Here is an 18905-nt window from a genome sequence, read left to right on the forward strand (position 1 = left end):
TACACCTCATGCAACAGTATCCTGTTGCCACTTTCCAACATGACAGTGCTCGTCCACACATGGCAAATGTCACTATGAAATGTCTGCATGATGTTGAAGTATTCCTGTGGCCAGCAAGATCCCCAGATCTGTCCCTGACAGAATATGTGTGAGATCGGTTCAGACGTCAGCTCCATCCCAGTGCTTGTATCCAGGATATCGAAGACCAGTTACAGCAGTTGTGGGAAGCTTGCCTCGGGAGGGTATACAAAGGCCTTATGGCACACTTCCTAACTGAATCAATGGATAACCCAGGCCAGAGAGGATGCAACATCATACTGATCAGTGGGCTCATACTACCAAGTTCTTTGTTAATTTTACTCGATTTTGTAATCACTAAAATAACATCACATACCTTCTCAATTTGTGAAGTTTCAATTTGTTTCCTTCCTCTGTTTTTTGTCAGGCAGTGTATGTTAATTATAATCCTCAGTCAGCATTAGGGGACAGGGGTCATAGAATGCTGATGATGAAAGCATTTACTAATCATCTGCTGGAATCTGTAATATTGCAATTTTCAAACTATCCTCGGTATTGAAATATACTTATCTGAGAACAGTTCAGTCTGCTTCTTTTGAATATCAGTAGTCACGTTCATTGCCTATAGCAAAGAGAGAGAGAGAGAGAGAGAGAGAGAGAGAGAGAGAGAGAGAGAGAGTGTGTGTGTGTGTGTGTGTGTGTGTGTGTGTGTAAGGGGTGGGGGGACAAGACGACGACACTGGTCAGTCAACACCTCTCTACAGCTTACAGTAAAGTCTGCAAAGACAGTGGTCCTGATTCAAGTATCACTCCAACATAGAGTTATAATCTGTTTGGAAGTTTCAACCTGAGTCCCTTAATTCTTGGAACATTGCGGTTGTTGTTAAATTCTAGTGCATTTGTTCAGTAACATCAACATCTTGACACCTGGAAAGGGTTATTGTGTGTTGTGCATGCACTTTATCTAGCATCTGGACTCCTTAAATTTGAACTGCTTGAAGTCAGAATATTATTGACCTGTAATGTTATGTTTCTGGACACTGCCAACCTCAGCTACCAACAAATACTGCGTGCTAATAGATTATCTGTGATGGCAGTTATACTTGTGACAATATCATTACAAAAACAGTTTTAATTTCAATTTTGATTACTTGAAATATCTAAATCTTTGTTTGCTTCATGTGTCTATAGTACTTTCAAGAGCTACTTGATGTGAGACACAGGTAATGTGCCTCAAGTGCAAACAAAATATAGTTGAGAATTCCACTCATGCATCACTCCACCTCTGCAACAATCTGTATGTGGAGTGGTTCATGCTTTCTCTGCTACCCACAACGATCCTTAAAATCAATCAGTTTAAAACATTGCATATACTATGTCTGTGTGGAAACTGGGCAACAATCACCATTATTTCTGTGTGCAGTAGTAACCTATCCCTCTGTCCTCATACTATGATTTGTCTTCCATTTAGTATTTTTCATTCTGTGAAAATTAAGTATAATTGACTTTCTTTTTTAAAACTGGCTTGAATTTTCAGTATTATTTTAATGCTGAATATAATCTGGTATTCGTTATCCATATTTGCTGCTGTGTCATGAGACAATGTTTTGTCTTTCAATAATTTGTATTGATCTCTGCACAGCTGATTTAAATCTCCCTCCAACCAGCATAAAATTGCATTAGTTGTGACAGCTTAAAACATGAATTCAGACACTTGTCTTTTACCAGAAGTTCTCTTCCTGTTGAGCAGCTTAAGCACGACCAACAAAGCAACTCAAAGCTTCAGATTCTCGCTGGCTCCTTCTGTTTCTTCCAACTACACAGAAGCTCTCACATGATGGTTTATGACTGGCATGGAGACTTCATCTTCACTATAGCCTCAGAGCTGCAACTGAGCTGAATTGTGTCATAGTACACTATGTACTGAAATGTAGGAAAAAATAGATTGCTACTTACTGTAAAGATGACACATTAAAGTTGTACACAGACACAATTAAAAGACACTTACACAAAGCTTTTGGCCACGGCTTTCATCAGAAAAGGAGAAACAAACACTATTCATACACAAAAGGAAGCACACGTCACGTACATATGACCTCCATCTCTGGCAGCTTGGGCATCCATGGTTCATCTCGACCTGTGTATGGGTAACCAGGTTGGCTCGACCTGTGTATCGGTAACCAGGTTGGGAAATTGTTGCTGATGTAAGGTATGTGTTACGAGTCCTGGCTCAGCACACTGTTTTGTCTCGTTAACTTGACATAATTGATCAGTACAGCATTAGCCATGTTGAATAATGGCTGCAGAAGTGAGGGTTTTTTTTTTTTTACCTAATAGGCACAAATGCTTGAGAGTTGTGTGCACCTAATAATTATATATATTTTAAATAATTATGTGTATATATATATATATATATGTATATATATATATATCTAAAAACAAAGATTCTGTAACTTACCAAATGAAAGTGTTGGTACGTTGATAGAGACAATAACAAACACAAACACACACACAAATTTCAAGCTTTCGCAACCCACGGTTGCTTCATCAGGAAAGAGAGAAGGAGAGGGAAAGACGAAAGGATGTGGGTTTTGAGGGAGAGGGTAAGGAGTCATTCCAATCCCGGGAGCGAAAAGACTTACCTTGGGGGGGAAAAAGGGACAGGTATACACTCGCATACACATGTATTCTACACTGTTGAAAAACTGAATACTAGCTTAAAACGCTGAAAGTATTCACAATTACAGTAAAGTGAGGTTGTGGTTTGATATAACTCTTCATACTAATCTATCCTGAGCAAGCATCTTCATTTATACATACCTGCTGCAACCAACATCCCCTTGATCCTACTTGTTGTAGTCAAGCCCTGATGTTCCTCTACAATTTTGACATGCAGCATTTACCTCCATTGACAAATTGATGACTCGTTGATGCATCTGGATGTGCCGTATCAACTGATGCCTTGTTGTAGTCAAATTATACAATAAATTTCTTTTCTCTCCAGTTTGAGTCTGTATCGTGTCATTAGTTATCTGGTCTTCTGGAGTTTCCACTCTCTTCTGGTCCGCACTGTTTATCATCCATGTTCCACTTCCATATAAGACCACGCTCCAGATGAATACCTTCAAAAAAGCTTCATCCTCTCTACATCAGCCATCATGAATTATTTTGCTGCCCAAATGCTAAAACTCAACTAATTTTCTAATTTAATTCCCTTAGTATCACTTGATGTACACTGTCTAGTCAAAAGTATATGGACACCACTATGTAATGTGGAATTGACCACTAGATGTGACGAGAGGAGGACCTGCCAGTGTAAAAGGAGGCAGACTGTATCGTGTCAACAGTAAAGAAGCAGTAATAGCAGAAAGGGTCAGTCAGGAGAGCTCAGTGACCTTGGATATGGACGAGGCTTTGGATGTTACTCAACAAATCCATCAAGTACATTTGAACCCTTCTAGAGCTGCCAAAGTCGACTGTTGATGATGTGACTGTGAAGTGGAAATGTGAAGGTACAACTACAGCTAAACTGAGACCAGGCAAACCTCATATAGTGATGTACAGGGACTGTCGATCATTGATAAGGGTGGCTATAAAAAATTGCATGAAATCAGAAGAAGGAATCACTCGTGAGCTCCAAAGTCCTACCAGTAGTCCAGCCAGCACAATGGCATGTGGGGAGTTAAAAAGAATGGGGTATAATGGTCGAGCACCTCCTTGCAAGCCACTCATTTCTATAGGTGTTGTAAGTGACACTTGAGGTGTTGTAAACAGCAATGCCATTGGACAGTGGGTGGCTCGAAATGAGTGAGTTGGCTATTGCACTTAAGAAAAAGCTAAATGCAGTAGAATATGAACACATTTTACAGCACTGGGTACTGCATACAGTAGAGGAACAGTTCAGAAACAATGATTGATTGTATCAGCATGACAGTGCATCTGTGAGGCTATAGATTTTGGACAATAACATAACTGAAAGGGATAGGCCTGCCCAGAGTCCTGATCTGAAGCCAGTGGTACACCTTTGAGGTGCATTAGATTGTGGCTTCCATCATCACTAATTTCTTGGTTTAGGGTCTTGAAGAATAGGCTGTCATTCCTCCACAAACATTCAGATATCTCATTAGTAGTGTCCCCAGCAGGTTCAAGCTGTCCCATGTTAATGTCCACTATTAGGTGTCTGTAAATTTTTGATCCGATAGTGTAATTCAACTATGTTCCATTACTTTTGTTAATATTCATCCTAAAACCTCTTTTCAATACTCTACTTATTTTGTTCAACAATTCTTCCATGTCCTTTAGTGTCTGTGACAGAATTACAATATTGTCAGCAAACTTAGAAGGTTTTATTTCTTCTTCTTCTAGGACTTTATTATATTTTAATAATTCCTCCTTGGTTTCATTTATTATGATTTGTTAACAAATTGAGTAGCATCAGGAATAATTTGCAACCCTGTCTCACTCTCTTCTCAACTACTGTTTTCCTGTCATATCGTTAAATTTTGCATAACTGTGGTCTCATTCTGTACAAACTGTATACAATCTTTCACTCCATGTATTTTGTACTGCTCCCTTTAGAATTTGAAAGCGTGTATTCCAAGCAAAATTGTCAGAAGCTTTCTGTAAATCTACAATTCATAATTGTGTGGTTGCTTTTTTTCAACCTATCTTCTAAGATAAGTTGGATTAATATTGCCTTGCACGTTCCTGTTGCAGTATATATGTGGTTTGGTAATATTTCACATCTATCAGCACCTGGCTTCGTTGGAACTGGAATTATTAAATTCTTCATAAAGTCTGAGGGCATTTCCCCTTTCTCATATGTATTGCATAGCAGGTGGAATAGTTTTGGAATGGCTGAGTCTATCAAGAACACCAATTATACTGAGGGTGCCATGTTTTGAATTTGGTGTTTCATAGCTCTGTCAAATTCTTGTCACAGTATGATGACTCCTTTCATTTCCTCTTCCCTTTCTATAGTATTGCCTTCAAGCTCATTTCCCTTATATAGCTGTTGTATATATTCCTTCCACATTTTGCCTTCTTTGCTTACTACAGGTTTCCCATCTGAGCTCTTGATATCCTTACAGCTGCTTTTGCCCACAAGACATCTGCTTTTCCCTAGTTGTGCACATTTCTATAGCCTTGCATTTCTTCCCTACCCATTCCTGCAGTGCCAGATTACACTTTCTGTCACTCTCATTGTTTAGATTTTTGTATTCCCTTTCACCTGATTCATCTTTATATTTTCTTATTTCATCAGTTAAATTGAAAATTTCCTGTGTTATCCAGTAATTCTACTAGAATGTGTCAAAAACCTTAGGCTCTTTCACTTTATCCAGGCTGCATCTCCTTAATTTCCTACTTTTCTCCTTAATTTCCTCCTTTTTTACAATTTCTTCAGTTTTAATCTGTAGTTCAAAATAAATAAATTACAGTCCCCCCATTTGATACTGGGAAGGTTTTCCAGTTTAAAATCTGTTTAGAATGTCTGCTGCAGCATTATACAATCTGTCTTAAAATTTCTGTTTCTCCCAAGTCTCATCCACATTTTTAATCTTCTTTCATAGTTCTTAAACTAAGTGTTAACAATGATTAAGTTGTATTCTGTGTAAAATTCTACCAGGTGGCTTCCCTTACTTTCCTTTCTCCCAGACCCTGCTGCCTCATAATTTTGCCTTCTATATAATTCCACTCTCCCTTGACAAACTAATTTACATTTTCCATAACTATTTAAATAATTTTTTCCATCCCATCATCAGTCCTTTCAATCTCTTCATCATCTGCAGAGCTAGTAAGCATATAAACTTGTACTATTGTGGTTTGTGTTATCTTCATATCTAGCTTGGTCCTATACTGTGTTGTTCATAGCACTTCACTCACATTCTTATTTTCTTTATTCAACATTAGACCTACTCTTGCATTATCTTATTTAATTTTGTGTTGATTATCTTTTACTCACACGTACTAACATTCCATGCTACAAACGATACAAAAATAGTTTTATTTTTTGTGATATCATCATCCTGAATAGGCCCTTCCCAGAAATCCAAATGGGGCTCTATTTTACATCCAGAAACTTTTACCCAAGAGGATGCCATCATGATTAACTATACATTAGAGCTGCATGTCCTCAGGAAGTGTAACGGCTGTAGTGTCCCTGTGCTTTCAGTCATTCTTAGTACCAACATAACAAGGCCATGTTTGTGGGAAAGGTTTGTGACATGTGCTTTGATTTTGGTCACATGTTATATATTGTTAATTATTTTGTATATATCTAAAAACAAAGATGATGTGACTTACCAAATGAAAGTGCTGGCCGGTCGACAGACACTTGTGTGTGTTTGTTTTTTTGTGTGTGTGTGTTTGTGTGTTTGTTTGTGTGTCTGTCGACCTGCCAGCACTTTCATTTGGTAAGTCACATCATCTTTGTTTTTAGATATATATTTCCTACGTGGAATGTTTCCCTCTATTATAATTATTTTGTATGCTATGCAATGAAGTTCCCCATTTCCCTATCCTCTCCACAAGAAAATAAATATTTGTTAATATTTTATTTGCACCTACTGGTTTATGTAGCCTGTTTGCTTTTTACATGATAAGGAATTATGTTTGTATTCATTAGTCACACACAGATAGCTGAATGCATTAAATCACCCGCTTCTGGGATACCAGGATGCACATCGGCCACCCAATCAAATCCACCTGGTGACTAATAACAGGGGCCGGAGTGCCAAACAGCCTGGATGTGGTTTTTAAACAGGTTCCCTCATCCACCTAGGTAAATACTGGGCTTATCGTGTGTACCATTTCAGGTAAATGTCATATTTGACCTTCTATTAAACTAGATATAATTTGGGGGTACATAGATTCCTCCCCAGTGGGAAGCTGGCAGTAGCTATGAGTGGCAATCCCATTATAATAGACTGCATATGGGAATGGTTGGTTCTCCACAAAATAGCAAAGTTCCAATGCCAATCCCAAACCACTTTGGCTGTTAGGCACATGGTAGAAAGGAATTTTTATGTATCAACAGTGGTAAGAAAATTTGTGAGCTACCACTTCCTGCCTTTTTCGTAAGTCCGTGCATTGACACTAATGAGAACATATGAATACACACTGACTTCCTAAGATTACCATTTATATTATGACTATTGTCTTTTCCTTGTACGATAGTTTACTTGGGCATTGTTCTCATTTAATTAAGGTTATTGTATCTGTTTTTATTTATTTCTTTTGCACAACCAATTGCAGAAGCTTACATTTGTATGTCATATAGTTTTTATATTGTGCACATGCACATTTTAAAAGTTCAGTTTACTGGTAGAAGTACTTTAATATATCTGTGTGTGTGTGTGTGTGTGTGTGTATGTGTGTGTGTGTGTGTGTGTGTGGTCGTTTTGTTCCCTTCAAACAGTTGCTATAGCCCTGTTGCACTAAGTTTCCACTTGCCTCATTAAACAGTTTAGCATAGGTGTATGGACAAGTTTTTTGTTGACATGTTCACATTGCAGTTTTAGTGCATGTTTGGACTTGAATTTGTATGCTCACCGTTGTTTACCTGTTTGTATATTAACTCACAAAAATCTACATTTCCTATCTGGTAGGCGTTGCATATATGTGTTATAACGTCAAGTTTAACACATATATTTCAGAACGACACAACACATATAAGTCACAGAGTAAGTTGACAAGCAAGACATGTGTACACGTTAGCATTCGAATGAGCACTGAGCCCCAGTCTAGCGGCCGTTGCTCGGCTGGCTGCTTAGGTGGCGCAGCTGCTGCATGGCTGGCAGACAGCACCACATGTAGAGGATGCGCGTAATTGCGCGGCGGCGCTTTGAATGATCAGCGAGTCACAACACTTTTCCCCCCTTTGAAATTTGAAATTGTTGCACTGGTCTTGATGGAGGTGTCCTGGAGCTGGCTAACGTCCATAGGCGTTGTGTGACTCGCCGTAAAGTCTCGAGGAGGAGGCTTCCCGTACGGACGGAAGTGTCCCCGATGATAACGGGTCGAGATGACAGGAAACGTAGGGGTCGAATCTGCTAAGGCCCCATGCACCAATCTGCCCGTTGCGGCAAGTCCAGCTGATATGACAGGAGACATGGGCGATGTGTCGGTGTCCATAGGAGGAGGAGGTGAGTAGATTTGCTCTGACAGAGGATGGTCATCCGGTTCCTGCATGGGCACATCTCCTGGTGGCATCCGTTCTTGTGCTGGCATCGCGATGATGGTGAGAGGGCTGCGTTGTGAGTGTTGAGAGATGCCAAGATCCCGAGCGTCAGGTAGAGCCAAAGGTGGTGTAGCGGCATTCGGAACAGGCATTGCTGGCACACGAGGCCGAAGCTGGTCCGAATGACGCACTGCAACACCCTTGTCCGTCTGGATTTCATACAGGCGTCTGCCACGGTGTCTTAAGATGCGACCTGGGCTCCATTTTGGTCGCCTGCCATATCCTTGTACCCAGACGAGGCCGTCAGTGGTGAACCGGCCAAGTGAAGTCACCCGCGGCCGTGAGGTGGAAGGCCGCAGAAGATGAAGTAGCGTGCGGGGCTGTCAGCCATGTAAGAGCTCAGCCGAGCTGTGGTCGCCCATGGGGGTGAAATGGTAAGACGCCAGAAACTGGAGAAGCACATCATCAGCAGCAGAAGAAGTCAGAAGTTTCCGCATCTGAGCCTTAAACGTGCAGACCAGTTGTTCAGCCTCACCGTTGGATTGTGGATGGAACGGCGGGGCCGTGACATGCATAACACCGTGTCGAGCACAAAAATCCGCAAATTCGGAAGAGGCAAATTTCGGACCATTATCAGTAACAAGAGTAGAGGGGAGGCCTGCCAAAGAAAAAATGCGGGCGAGAGCACTGGTGGTTGCCACGGTGGTAGGCGACGTGCAACGGACAATGAAAGGAAAGTTAGAGTAGGCGTCAATTACGAGGAGCCAATAAGTACCTAAAAAGGGTCCCGCAAAGTCAGCATGAATGCGCTCCCAGGGCTTCTCAGGCGAAGGCCACAGTGACAAAAATGACTTCGGGGCAGCGGCCTGTGACGCACAAGGGCCGCAGGCAGCGACCATGTGTGCTATTTCAGTCGATGCCAGGCCAGTACACATAACGGCGCGTCAGAGATTTTGTGCGAGACACACCCCAGTGCCCTTGGTGAAGGAGGCGCAAGACCGAAGCACGCAAAGACGCAGGTACCACAACACGCGGCGAAGCATTGTCAGTGGAGAGGAGGATAACACCATCCCTAGCCGTGAGGCGGTAGCGCAAAGCGTAGTAGTTCCGCAACGGATCAGAAGTCTTAGCGGACAGGCGATCTGGCCAACCCTTCTGAATACAGCGTAAAACCCTGGAGAGGGTAGGGTCAGAACCCGTAGCAGCCGCCAGCCTGTCCCCAGTGATGGGGAACCCGTCCACAACCCGCTGCTCGGCAACATCCAGGTGGAAACACAAAAGTTCGTCCCTATCGAATGCCTGATCAGGACCCATGGGAAGGCGAGACAGAGCATCAGCATTCGCATGTTGCCGTTGGCCGGAAATGAATCTCATAATTGAAACGAGACAAGTAAAGAGCCCAACGCTGGAGGCGGTGTGCAGCCTTGTCGGGAAGTGACATTGATGGATGAAACAAGGAAACAAGTGGTTTGTGATCCGTAACAAGATGAAATTTTGAGCCATAGAGAAAAACACCAAACTTACGAAGAGCATAAATAATGGCCAAAGCTTCTTTCTCAATTTGAGAATACTTTTGTTGGGCATCCGTGAGCGTTTTGAAGGCATAAGCAATGGGTTGTTCCGAACCGTCAGAGAAACGGTGCGCAAGGATTGCACCGACCCCATATTGGGAGGTGTCTGTGGCAAGAACAAGATGTTGGCCAGGTCGATAAGTAGCCAGGCACGGGGCCTGTTTCAGCATAGTCTTCAATTTCTGGAAAGCCGCTTCGCATGACGCGGACCAGTGAAAAAACACGTTTTTATGCAACAGGCGATGCAACAGCTGAGCCACCAAAGCCGCAGACGGTAAAAACTTGTGATAGTATGCTATTTTCCCCAAGAAGGCCTGCAGTTCCTTAACAGATGTAGGGCGAGGAAGGGCATCGATCGCAGCGATAGTTTGCTGAAGTGGACGAATACCATCCCGAGAGAGTTGAAACCCCAAGTACGTGATAGATGCCTGAAAAAATTGTGATTTCTGAAGATTGCACTTAAGACCGGCAGTCTGTAAGACATGAAATAGTGTGCGGAGATTTTGAAGATGTTCTTCTGTGGTGGAGCCAGTGACAACAATGTTGTCCATGTCATTGATACACCCAGGGACAGGGAGCAATAATTGTTCCAAGAATCGCTGAAAGAGAGCAGGGGCGCTAGCAACCCCGAATGGCAAGCGTTGGTATTGATAGAGGCCGAAAGGCGTGTTAAGGACCAGAAACTGCCGGGAAGCAGCGTCGAGAGGAAGTTGATGATAAGCTTCTGATAGGTCAATTTTAGAAAAATACTGGCCTCCAGCAAGTTTAGTGAACAGTTCTTCAAGATGGGGCATAGGGAAAGTGTCGATGAGGCATTGAGCATTTACAGTGGCTTTGAAATCGCCACAGAGACAAATATCACCATTTGGCTTAGCAACGACAACGACAGGAGAGGACCACTCACTGGAAGTGACAGGAAGCAAGACCCCTGAAGTAGTGAGACGATCCAACTCCCGTTTTACCCGATCACGAAGGGCCACAGGAATGGGCCGAGCCTGAAAAAACTTAGGTCGAGCAGTGGGTTTGAGCATGATATGAGCTTCAAAGTCATTTGCACGGCCTAACCCAGGAGAAAAAAGGGACGAAAATGTCGTCGACAAGGAATCCAGTTGAGCATAAGAAATAGCATCAGAGACAATATTGACAGAGTCATCTATGGAGAACCCAAAAACGTGAAAGGCTTCGAAACCAAAAAGATTTTCTGCGTTGCTCTGGTCGACCCCAAATATGGGAACAGTGCGAACGACGGATTTGTAAGATACCTCAGCATTAAACTGTCCCAAGAGAGAAATCTTCTGTTTATTGTACGTCCGTAATTGCCGAGTGACAGGTGACAGGAGTGGAGAACCCAACTGAAGATACGTCTGAGAATTAATTATACTGACAGCAGAACTGGTATCCACTTGCATGCGAACATCTCGACCAGGGATTTGGAAAGTGAGGAATAACTTCCCTGAAAGGGAAGAAGTGCAGTTGGCAGACAACACAGAATCAGCGTCACGTTCATGAACATCATGTATGCGGTCGGATTTGCAAATGGAAGACACATGACCTTTCTTTTTGCAATTGTGACACACAGCCCAACGTTGGGGACAATCCTCGCGTGAATGTTTCGTAAAACACCGCGGACATGAAGGAAGTTGCCGGGGGTTTTGCTGCAGTTTCTTAGCGGGTTGTTTACGTCTAGGCCAAGGCTGCGCGTGGGATCACACGGCGGCCACGTCGGCCGGCGGGGACGCGCCGCACGCGTCGTCAACAGCGCACAGAGGTTGTATTTCCCCGACATCACCCCACACCTCTATTTGTGCCCCAGCGGCGCGAGAAATTTCAAAATACTGCGCAATGGAGAGAACTTCATCTAGAGTCGGATTCGCCAACTGAAGGGCACGTTGCCGAACTTCTTTGTCGGGTGCCGACCTGATAATAGCATCCCATACCATGGAATCGGCATAGGAGTCTTTGTGAACGTCAGTAACAAATTGACACTTTTGACTGAGGCCGTGAAGTTCAGCAGCCCAAGCGCGATAGGATTGATGTGGCTGTTTTTGACAACGATAAAAGGCAACACGAGAGGCTACCACATGCGTTTGCTTTTGAAAATAGACAGACAGAAGTGAGCACATTTCAGCAAAGGACAAAGACGCAGGATCCTTCAAAGGAGCCAATTGTGACAACAACCGATAAATTTGAGGTGAAATCCAGGAAAGGAACAGAGACTTACATGGTTGTTCGTCCGTGACATGAAATGCCAAGAAGTGCTGTCGAAGACGTTTTTCATAATCAGACCAGTCTTCCGCCGTCTCGTCGTAAGGAGGAAAAGGAAGTATAGCCAACGATGAGAAATGCCCCGCATTTGACGCCGTGACGAAATCACGAATCGCCGCTGTTAGAGAAGTGTTTGCTGTTCAAGGAGATTTTGCAATAGTTGCTCGACAGTAGCCATGGAACGCTGTGGGTCAACGGTGAAAAGGAAAAATCCACTACCTCGTCGCCAATTGTTATAACGTCAAGTTTAACACATATATTTCAGAACGACACAACACATATAAGTCACAGAGTAAGTTGACAAACAAGACATGTGTACACGTTAGCATTCGAATGAGCACTGAGTCCCAGTCTAGCGGCCGCTGCTCGGCTGGCCGCTTAGGTGACACAGCTGCTGCATGGCTGGCAGACAGCGCCGCACATAGAGGACGCGCGTAATTGCACGCCGGCCCTTTGAATGATCGGCGAGTCACAACAATATGAACTAACTCTCATGAGGACAATAGTAAACCATTATCTTGTGATTCAGATTAAACAGTATATTTCTGCTAGACATTCATTACATCAGTACTTTACAGATGTTAAGGATTATGTATTGTCAGATGCATGTATGTCATGCATAACCTGCAAGTTGAGTATTTCGTTTGAATGTTTGATCCAGAAAGTCTTGGCGTGTGTTCTAATTCTCAAAAATTTAACTGGAATATTTTTATGGGGGATATATAATAAATAATTTGCACATTTGATAATTAATTTGGTATATAACACACTTGGTGGATTGGTTATAATAGTAGTAAGCTGTCAGGAATCAAATATAAGTTCTCCCGTACCACAGTAGAGACAAGCTGCAGTAAATCCCATTACAGAAAACCATATGAAATACACTTGAAAGAATGTTCTACAATGTGTTTCAAAATGAATTAGGCGTTTTCAGGCTTCGTTGAATTTATTGTTTTCAGCTTATAAATAATACATCAAATGGAAGAACAACTCAAACACCTTAGTTTTTATGCCTGTGCACATGCACTCTTTCCTTTGTCTTCCATTAGAATGTGCAAAAGCAAATATGGTGACTATTAAACAGAGAGCTTTTTGTATTTTACAATTTGCAGGGACTGAACCTGTTGTTACAATGCCATTTGCATTCCACTGTAAACCTCCAAGTAATAACACTATCCGAAGATGGTATCATCAGTTTGAAGACACTGGCTGTGTTTGCAAAGGGAAGAGTACAGGATGACCAAGAGTGACTGAGGAACATGCTGAATGTATGAAAGTCTGTCACATGTGCTGGAAGGCTAGTCGTATATTAGCAATTCCAGTGACATCTGTCTGAAGACTTTTAAGGAGACACATCTATGTCCTTACCGTTTGCAGGTGTTACAAGCTCTAAAGCCTACAGACTATGATTTACATGCCAACTTTGCAAATGAGATACTGTTGCATGGTGAAGATGATTTTCTGGATAATGTCATCTTCGTTGATGAATTGACATTTTACCCAAGTGGAAATGTTAACACACATAATGCACACATCTGGATGTCAGCAAATCCCCACTAGATGGTATAGTTGCAAGAAGATTCCCCTAAATTGAATGTTTTTTGTGCCATATCCTGACAAAAGTTTATGGGCCTTCCTTTTTAAGTGAAACAACTGTAGCTGGTGTTCTCATCTGGATGTACTAGAAATGTGTCTCTTTCCTTAATTGGAAGAAGCTGAACTCAGGAATTTAATTGACCATAAGATGTTGCACCAACTCAGTGGCATAACACAGTACATGATTGGATAAACAATGTTGTTACTGGTTGCAAGGGGCCACATGACAGAGCTCGTTTCACATATATATGCTCACCGAATCTGACGCTATGCCATTTTTATAGTTCATAAGGGATCCCGTGTATGTGCACTACCAGCTGATCTAACAAACATAAGAAACAGGATTGAAGCAGTTGATTCAATAATTGCTCCAGACACACTGATCAAGCTTTAGGAAAAACTCACCTATTGACTCGGTTTGTGTTGTGTGACGAATGGTGCTAACATGTAAGAAAAACTGAGTTGCTCTTTGATTTGATGGATTAGTCATAATTGTAAGTTGAATGTAATAAGTGTAAAAAGCCTTAAAACTCTCATGTGCATTTTAAAACACCATAGTTTTACTCTTAGGTAACTGGTATGATCACTGATTTTTATTGAGAGAGACAGCTCTGTTGTCTCAATTAAGTGCCTGTTCTAGTGAGAAATAATTTCACTGCACATTTCTCTTTGCAACTAATCCTGCAAGACTTTCTTTTCTTACACAGCATAGCGAAGATAACTAGCCAGGTGCACCACCTAGCAGCCCACACACAGGATGTCACCAATCTGATGCAAGCACTGGGAGCGCAAGACCATGACAGAAGTTTGTTAAACTTCTGGGCTACAGCTGTTTAGTTGCTTTTGAAACTATACTGAACAAAGTATAAAGAAGTGTAGTTAGATCATTGTGATATTGCACATAATGTAAATAATTCAGAAGATTATGTTTACTTTGTACAAATGTTTGTTATCATCATCACCATTAATATCATCAATTTTTGCTAATATTACATTACATTACGTGTAAAATGTATAATTGCCATCACAAATGACTTAAGAAGACGAAGTAGTTTTCTGTTAATACCTTATGAAGCTAAGAAACATGGCAGATTGCAATAATGTATACGTGGAAAATGGTATGACACTAGACACACATACAATGTAAAAGTATGTAAATGACCATTTATTGAAGGGAAATGTATATAATTTAATGACATAATCAATATAAAGTAAAATTATATCTGAAGTTCTTATGTTGGCTAACTGAGGTTTTCCACTTTATCCTGATTAATGCTAATATGTTAAAAAGTTCTGAAAGGTCCTGGATTAATGAGTAAAACATTGATGAAATACCTCTGTACTGTGTGAAGTAAGGAATGAATATGGGACACTGTAAATCAGAGGTTGTCAAACTGCAGCCTGCATGTGAACCAAATTGTGTATTTGTGGCCTACAGTTCTCAGCTGCATTTTACACTGTCCTGTGACAATGTGACCAACTGTCAAAAGCCTAATTAACTATCCTTAGCAGCACAGAACACTGAGACAGGCAGGAAGGTACTGGCAGGAATGTAGAGCCATGCTGACTCCATGCCATGGCCAGCTGCACCATGTTTCTCAGTTGAGGATTCATGGCGTGTACAGCCCGAAGGAGATGGTCACACTGAATTTTAATTCTGTTTAAATTTGGTGGCTAGGTGTGTACAATAAACTCATACCAATGCTCTTTGAGTTGTGTGACACGTTACATAGTCCTGCTGGCAGATGCCATGGTTCAGAGGAAAAACGAACCGTGTTTAGGTGTGGACATGGTCCCCCAAGGATATGTGCATACTTGTGTTGATTCTATTGCACCTTCCAGAACGAGATCACCAACCAGGGACAGAAACAAAACCATCACCCCCCCCCCCCCCCCCCCCCATCCGACCTTAATTCTCCTTCCTCCAGCCTGTACCCTTTTGACAATTGCAGTGTGTTTGCTTTTAGGCATTTCACGTCATACACGCCAACAGCCATCTGTCTGATAGGGCATAAAATGTGATTGAAGTGAAAAGGCAACATCTAGGCACTCGTTGAACACGCAGTTGTAGTATTGGTGAGCAAATTCCAGCTCTGGAGGCTCATAAGTAGCAACATTCACTGAATGGTTCGCTGGTTCATCTAGATGGTGAGTTGCTCAACAGTTAGACATGTATTCTGTTGCACTCACCTCCACAGCCATCATTCACCCCTGTTGTGTATGGCCTGTGATACACCACAGCTGTCTTGGCGCCAGTTTTAGATAGCACCATTTTGCCAAGCACAGTATACGACGACGGTGGCACTCGAGCAGTTTACAAACCTAGCCATCTTGGAAATGCTTCCACCCTTTGCCACTTTTGAGCACACTTGATGTCAAACATGTGGTGGTTCATGTCATATTAATGTGACTGGACCGTGTGTAATAATACGCTTCTAGCGACTAACACCAGAATCCAAAAACTTCAACTAGCAATAAGAATGTCTTAAGAGATTATTTTTCTTGTTCAGTAACAAACAAAAATGCTAACAGAGATGGTAACACTTTAAGGTGTAAGGGGTAGCCAGTATGGCCACAACCACATTACAGGGAGATGATGATTTTTTTTTTTCCAATGCTGACAACTCAAGTGCACAACCGCATTCAGTTGTTCTGGTACAAATTTCAAGCGTGGTACATGGTTGTAGCACATAATATGAAATGAAATCAAGGCTGTTGTAATACAATGCAATGAGTTGAAAAACAAGGCATGCAGTAAACATTTGTGATTGTGTCTCATATTGCAATTACTGTTACTCATTAACAATTTATGTTGGTTTCAAGCTGATAGTAAGACCGATAGGAGAAAGTAGGAGGGGCATTTGAAAAGTCCTTGCAAACATAAAAAGTACTTACGTGTTTGGAGTACGCCTTTTTTATTTTTCGACATAGTCTCCTTTTAGACTTATACACTTTGTCCAATGCTGTTCTAATTTGTTGATCCATTCCGAATAATAGGAATTGTCCCAGTCTGCAAAATAGCTATTAGTTGCTGCAATCACCTCCTCATTTGAAGTAAAATCTTTGTCCCACCAGCCATTTCTTCAAATTGGGGAACAAATAGTAGTCCGAGGGAGCCACGTCTGGAGAACAGAGGGGATGTGAAATGAGTTGGAATCCTATTTCCATTAATTTTGTGACCACAACTGCTGAGGTGTGTGCTGGTGCATTGTTGTGATGGAAAATGACTTTTTTGCGGTCCAGTCGCCGGCGTTTTTCTTGCAGCTCGGTTTTCAGACGGCCCAATAACGGTGAATAATATGCACCTGTAATACTTTTACCCTTTTTCAGATAGGCGATGAGGATTATCCCTTGCAAAAATTGTTGTTTGGTCTCAGGACTACTGTAATGTATCCATGTTTCTTAAACAGTAACGAAATGACACTTAAAGTCCTGTGGACTCTTCCTGAACAGCTGCAAACCATTCTTGCAACACTTCACACAATTCCGTTTTTGGTTAAGCGTGACCAATCGCGGAACCCATCTTGCGGATAGCTTTTTCATGTCCAAATGTTTATGCAAAATATTATGTACCCGTTCATTCGAGATGCCCACAGCACTCGCAATCTCACGCACTTTAACTCTTCTGTCATCCATCACCATATCGTGGATTTTATCAATGATTTCTGGAGTCATAACCTCCACAGGATGTAAGACGTTCAGCATCACTTGTGCCCATATGGCCACTCCAAAAATTTTGAAACCACTTATAAACTGTTCTAATCGAAGGTGTAGAGTTACCGTAATGTTTATCAAGCTTCTCTTTAGTCTCCTGAGGTGGTTTGCCTTTCATAAAGTAATTTTTAATCACCACACGAAATTCTTTTTCGTCCATTTTTTGACAACCACTCGGCTTCCTTGATTCACACGATTTCAAAACACAAAGAAATAGACCAATATGGCTGAAACTTGGTGTGCATTCTTTCCAAGGATATTATGGACAAATAAACCATTATTATTATTATTATTATTATTATTATTATTATTATTATTACTACTAACTAAACATGACCTCAATATGCGCCGATGATGCCATCTCTCGGACTTTGCACGGACTTTTCAAACGCCCCTCTAAGTGCCCAGGACAGAAAAGTAATTATTGCATAGTTTTTGCTAGAACAGTATTTCTGCCTGCTGAGTAGTAGTCAAGAAGGTTCTGATAATACATCACCAATATTGTCAGTGAGACTAAGTGAAAGCTTGTTGTGTTATTTTTTAATAAAAACTTTGATCTTGAGTTATCTGATGTAAGGCAAATCATGATATACACAATCAATCAGTTACAGAAAGTATTGTAATAAGCCTTGAGACTTTATGCACAGTTGCTGCTGTCAGCCATGTTTAAAATTGTTAGCTTACTTGTATTACTTGTTACAATATCCATGTCTGAACAACGTGTTTTGTCCTCCAAATAAATAGATCCCCATTTTTTATAAACTTCATCTGTGGATGACATCATAGCATCCAATTGGGAAAAGTGATCAAGACATGCATAGTACAATGTAAAACTGACCCATGACACACACACACACACACACACACACACACACACACACACACACACACACACTGAAAATTCTGTTCGTCAGCTGCAACCACTTGGCTTTAATATTTGGGGAAAAAGATATATCCAGAAATCAGAAAGAGACATGGGATACTGCTGCAATGGCAGTGGCCATCGTCACTATTTTAGCCTTCAGAAAAATGCTTTTAGTCCCTTTACATCACTTTTTTTTTTTTCACTAAAAAAAATTAGGTGTGATATCTTACATGTAGATTTGAAATGTGTTAAGTGGTAAGCTTCCATCAGTAACCTAGGTTTGGTGAAAATTCAATTTCCCTTTGAGTGGCCACTTTAACCTCCACCTCCCCCCCCCCTTCCCAATAAGGGTGCCGACATATTAAAAAATATTGGGGAGGGGGGGGTCTCGCCCCAGGAAATTTTCTAAATTTTAGATGAAAAATAGTGAGTTTTAAAGTTTCTTTAAGCATTTTAGACTGAACTCTCGACACTCCAGGAAACTTGACAAGCCTGACACATTTTTTGGCTTTGGCTTTGAAAAAAGAAACAAAACAAACATGCATGGTATTTTCGTAAAAAGCTAATTTAATTCACAGTAATAATCGTGCTTATAGACTAACAGAGCAGTGAGTATATAGCTCTGAAAAGACTGAAATTATATTTAAATAAATCCTAAACTATCTTTAAAAGAATAAAACATAAAATATTATTGTCA

The 18905-nt window shown here is 41.3% G+C and overlaps 1 protein-coding gene across 2 annotated transcripts in view; it reads left to right on the forward strand.

Annotated features, from left to right (window-relative positions):
- Window positions 1–14874, forward strand: part of LOC126475481 (folliculin) — a 162523-nt gene extending 147649 nt beyond the window's left edge. For both annotated transcript variants that reach the window (XM_050103379.1, XM_050103380.1), the window contains exon 10: window positions 14337–14874. In XM_050103379.1, coding sequence (XP_049959336.1) covers window positions 14337–14466 — 130 coding nt within the window. In that variant the 3' untranslated portion in view covers window positions 14467–14874. The remainder of the gene's footprint in view (window positions 1–14336) is intronic.
- Window positions 14875–18905: the final 4031 nt, after the last annotated feature.

Source organism: Schistocerca serialis, chromosome 4 (assembly GCF_023864345.2).
Source record: "Schistocerca serialis cubense isolate TAMUIC-IGC-003099 chromosome 4, iqSchSeri2.2, whole genome shotgun sequence".
NCBI lineage: Eukaryota > Metazoa > Arthropoda > Insecta > Orthoptera > Acrididae > Schistocerca > Schistocerca serialis.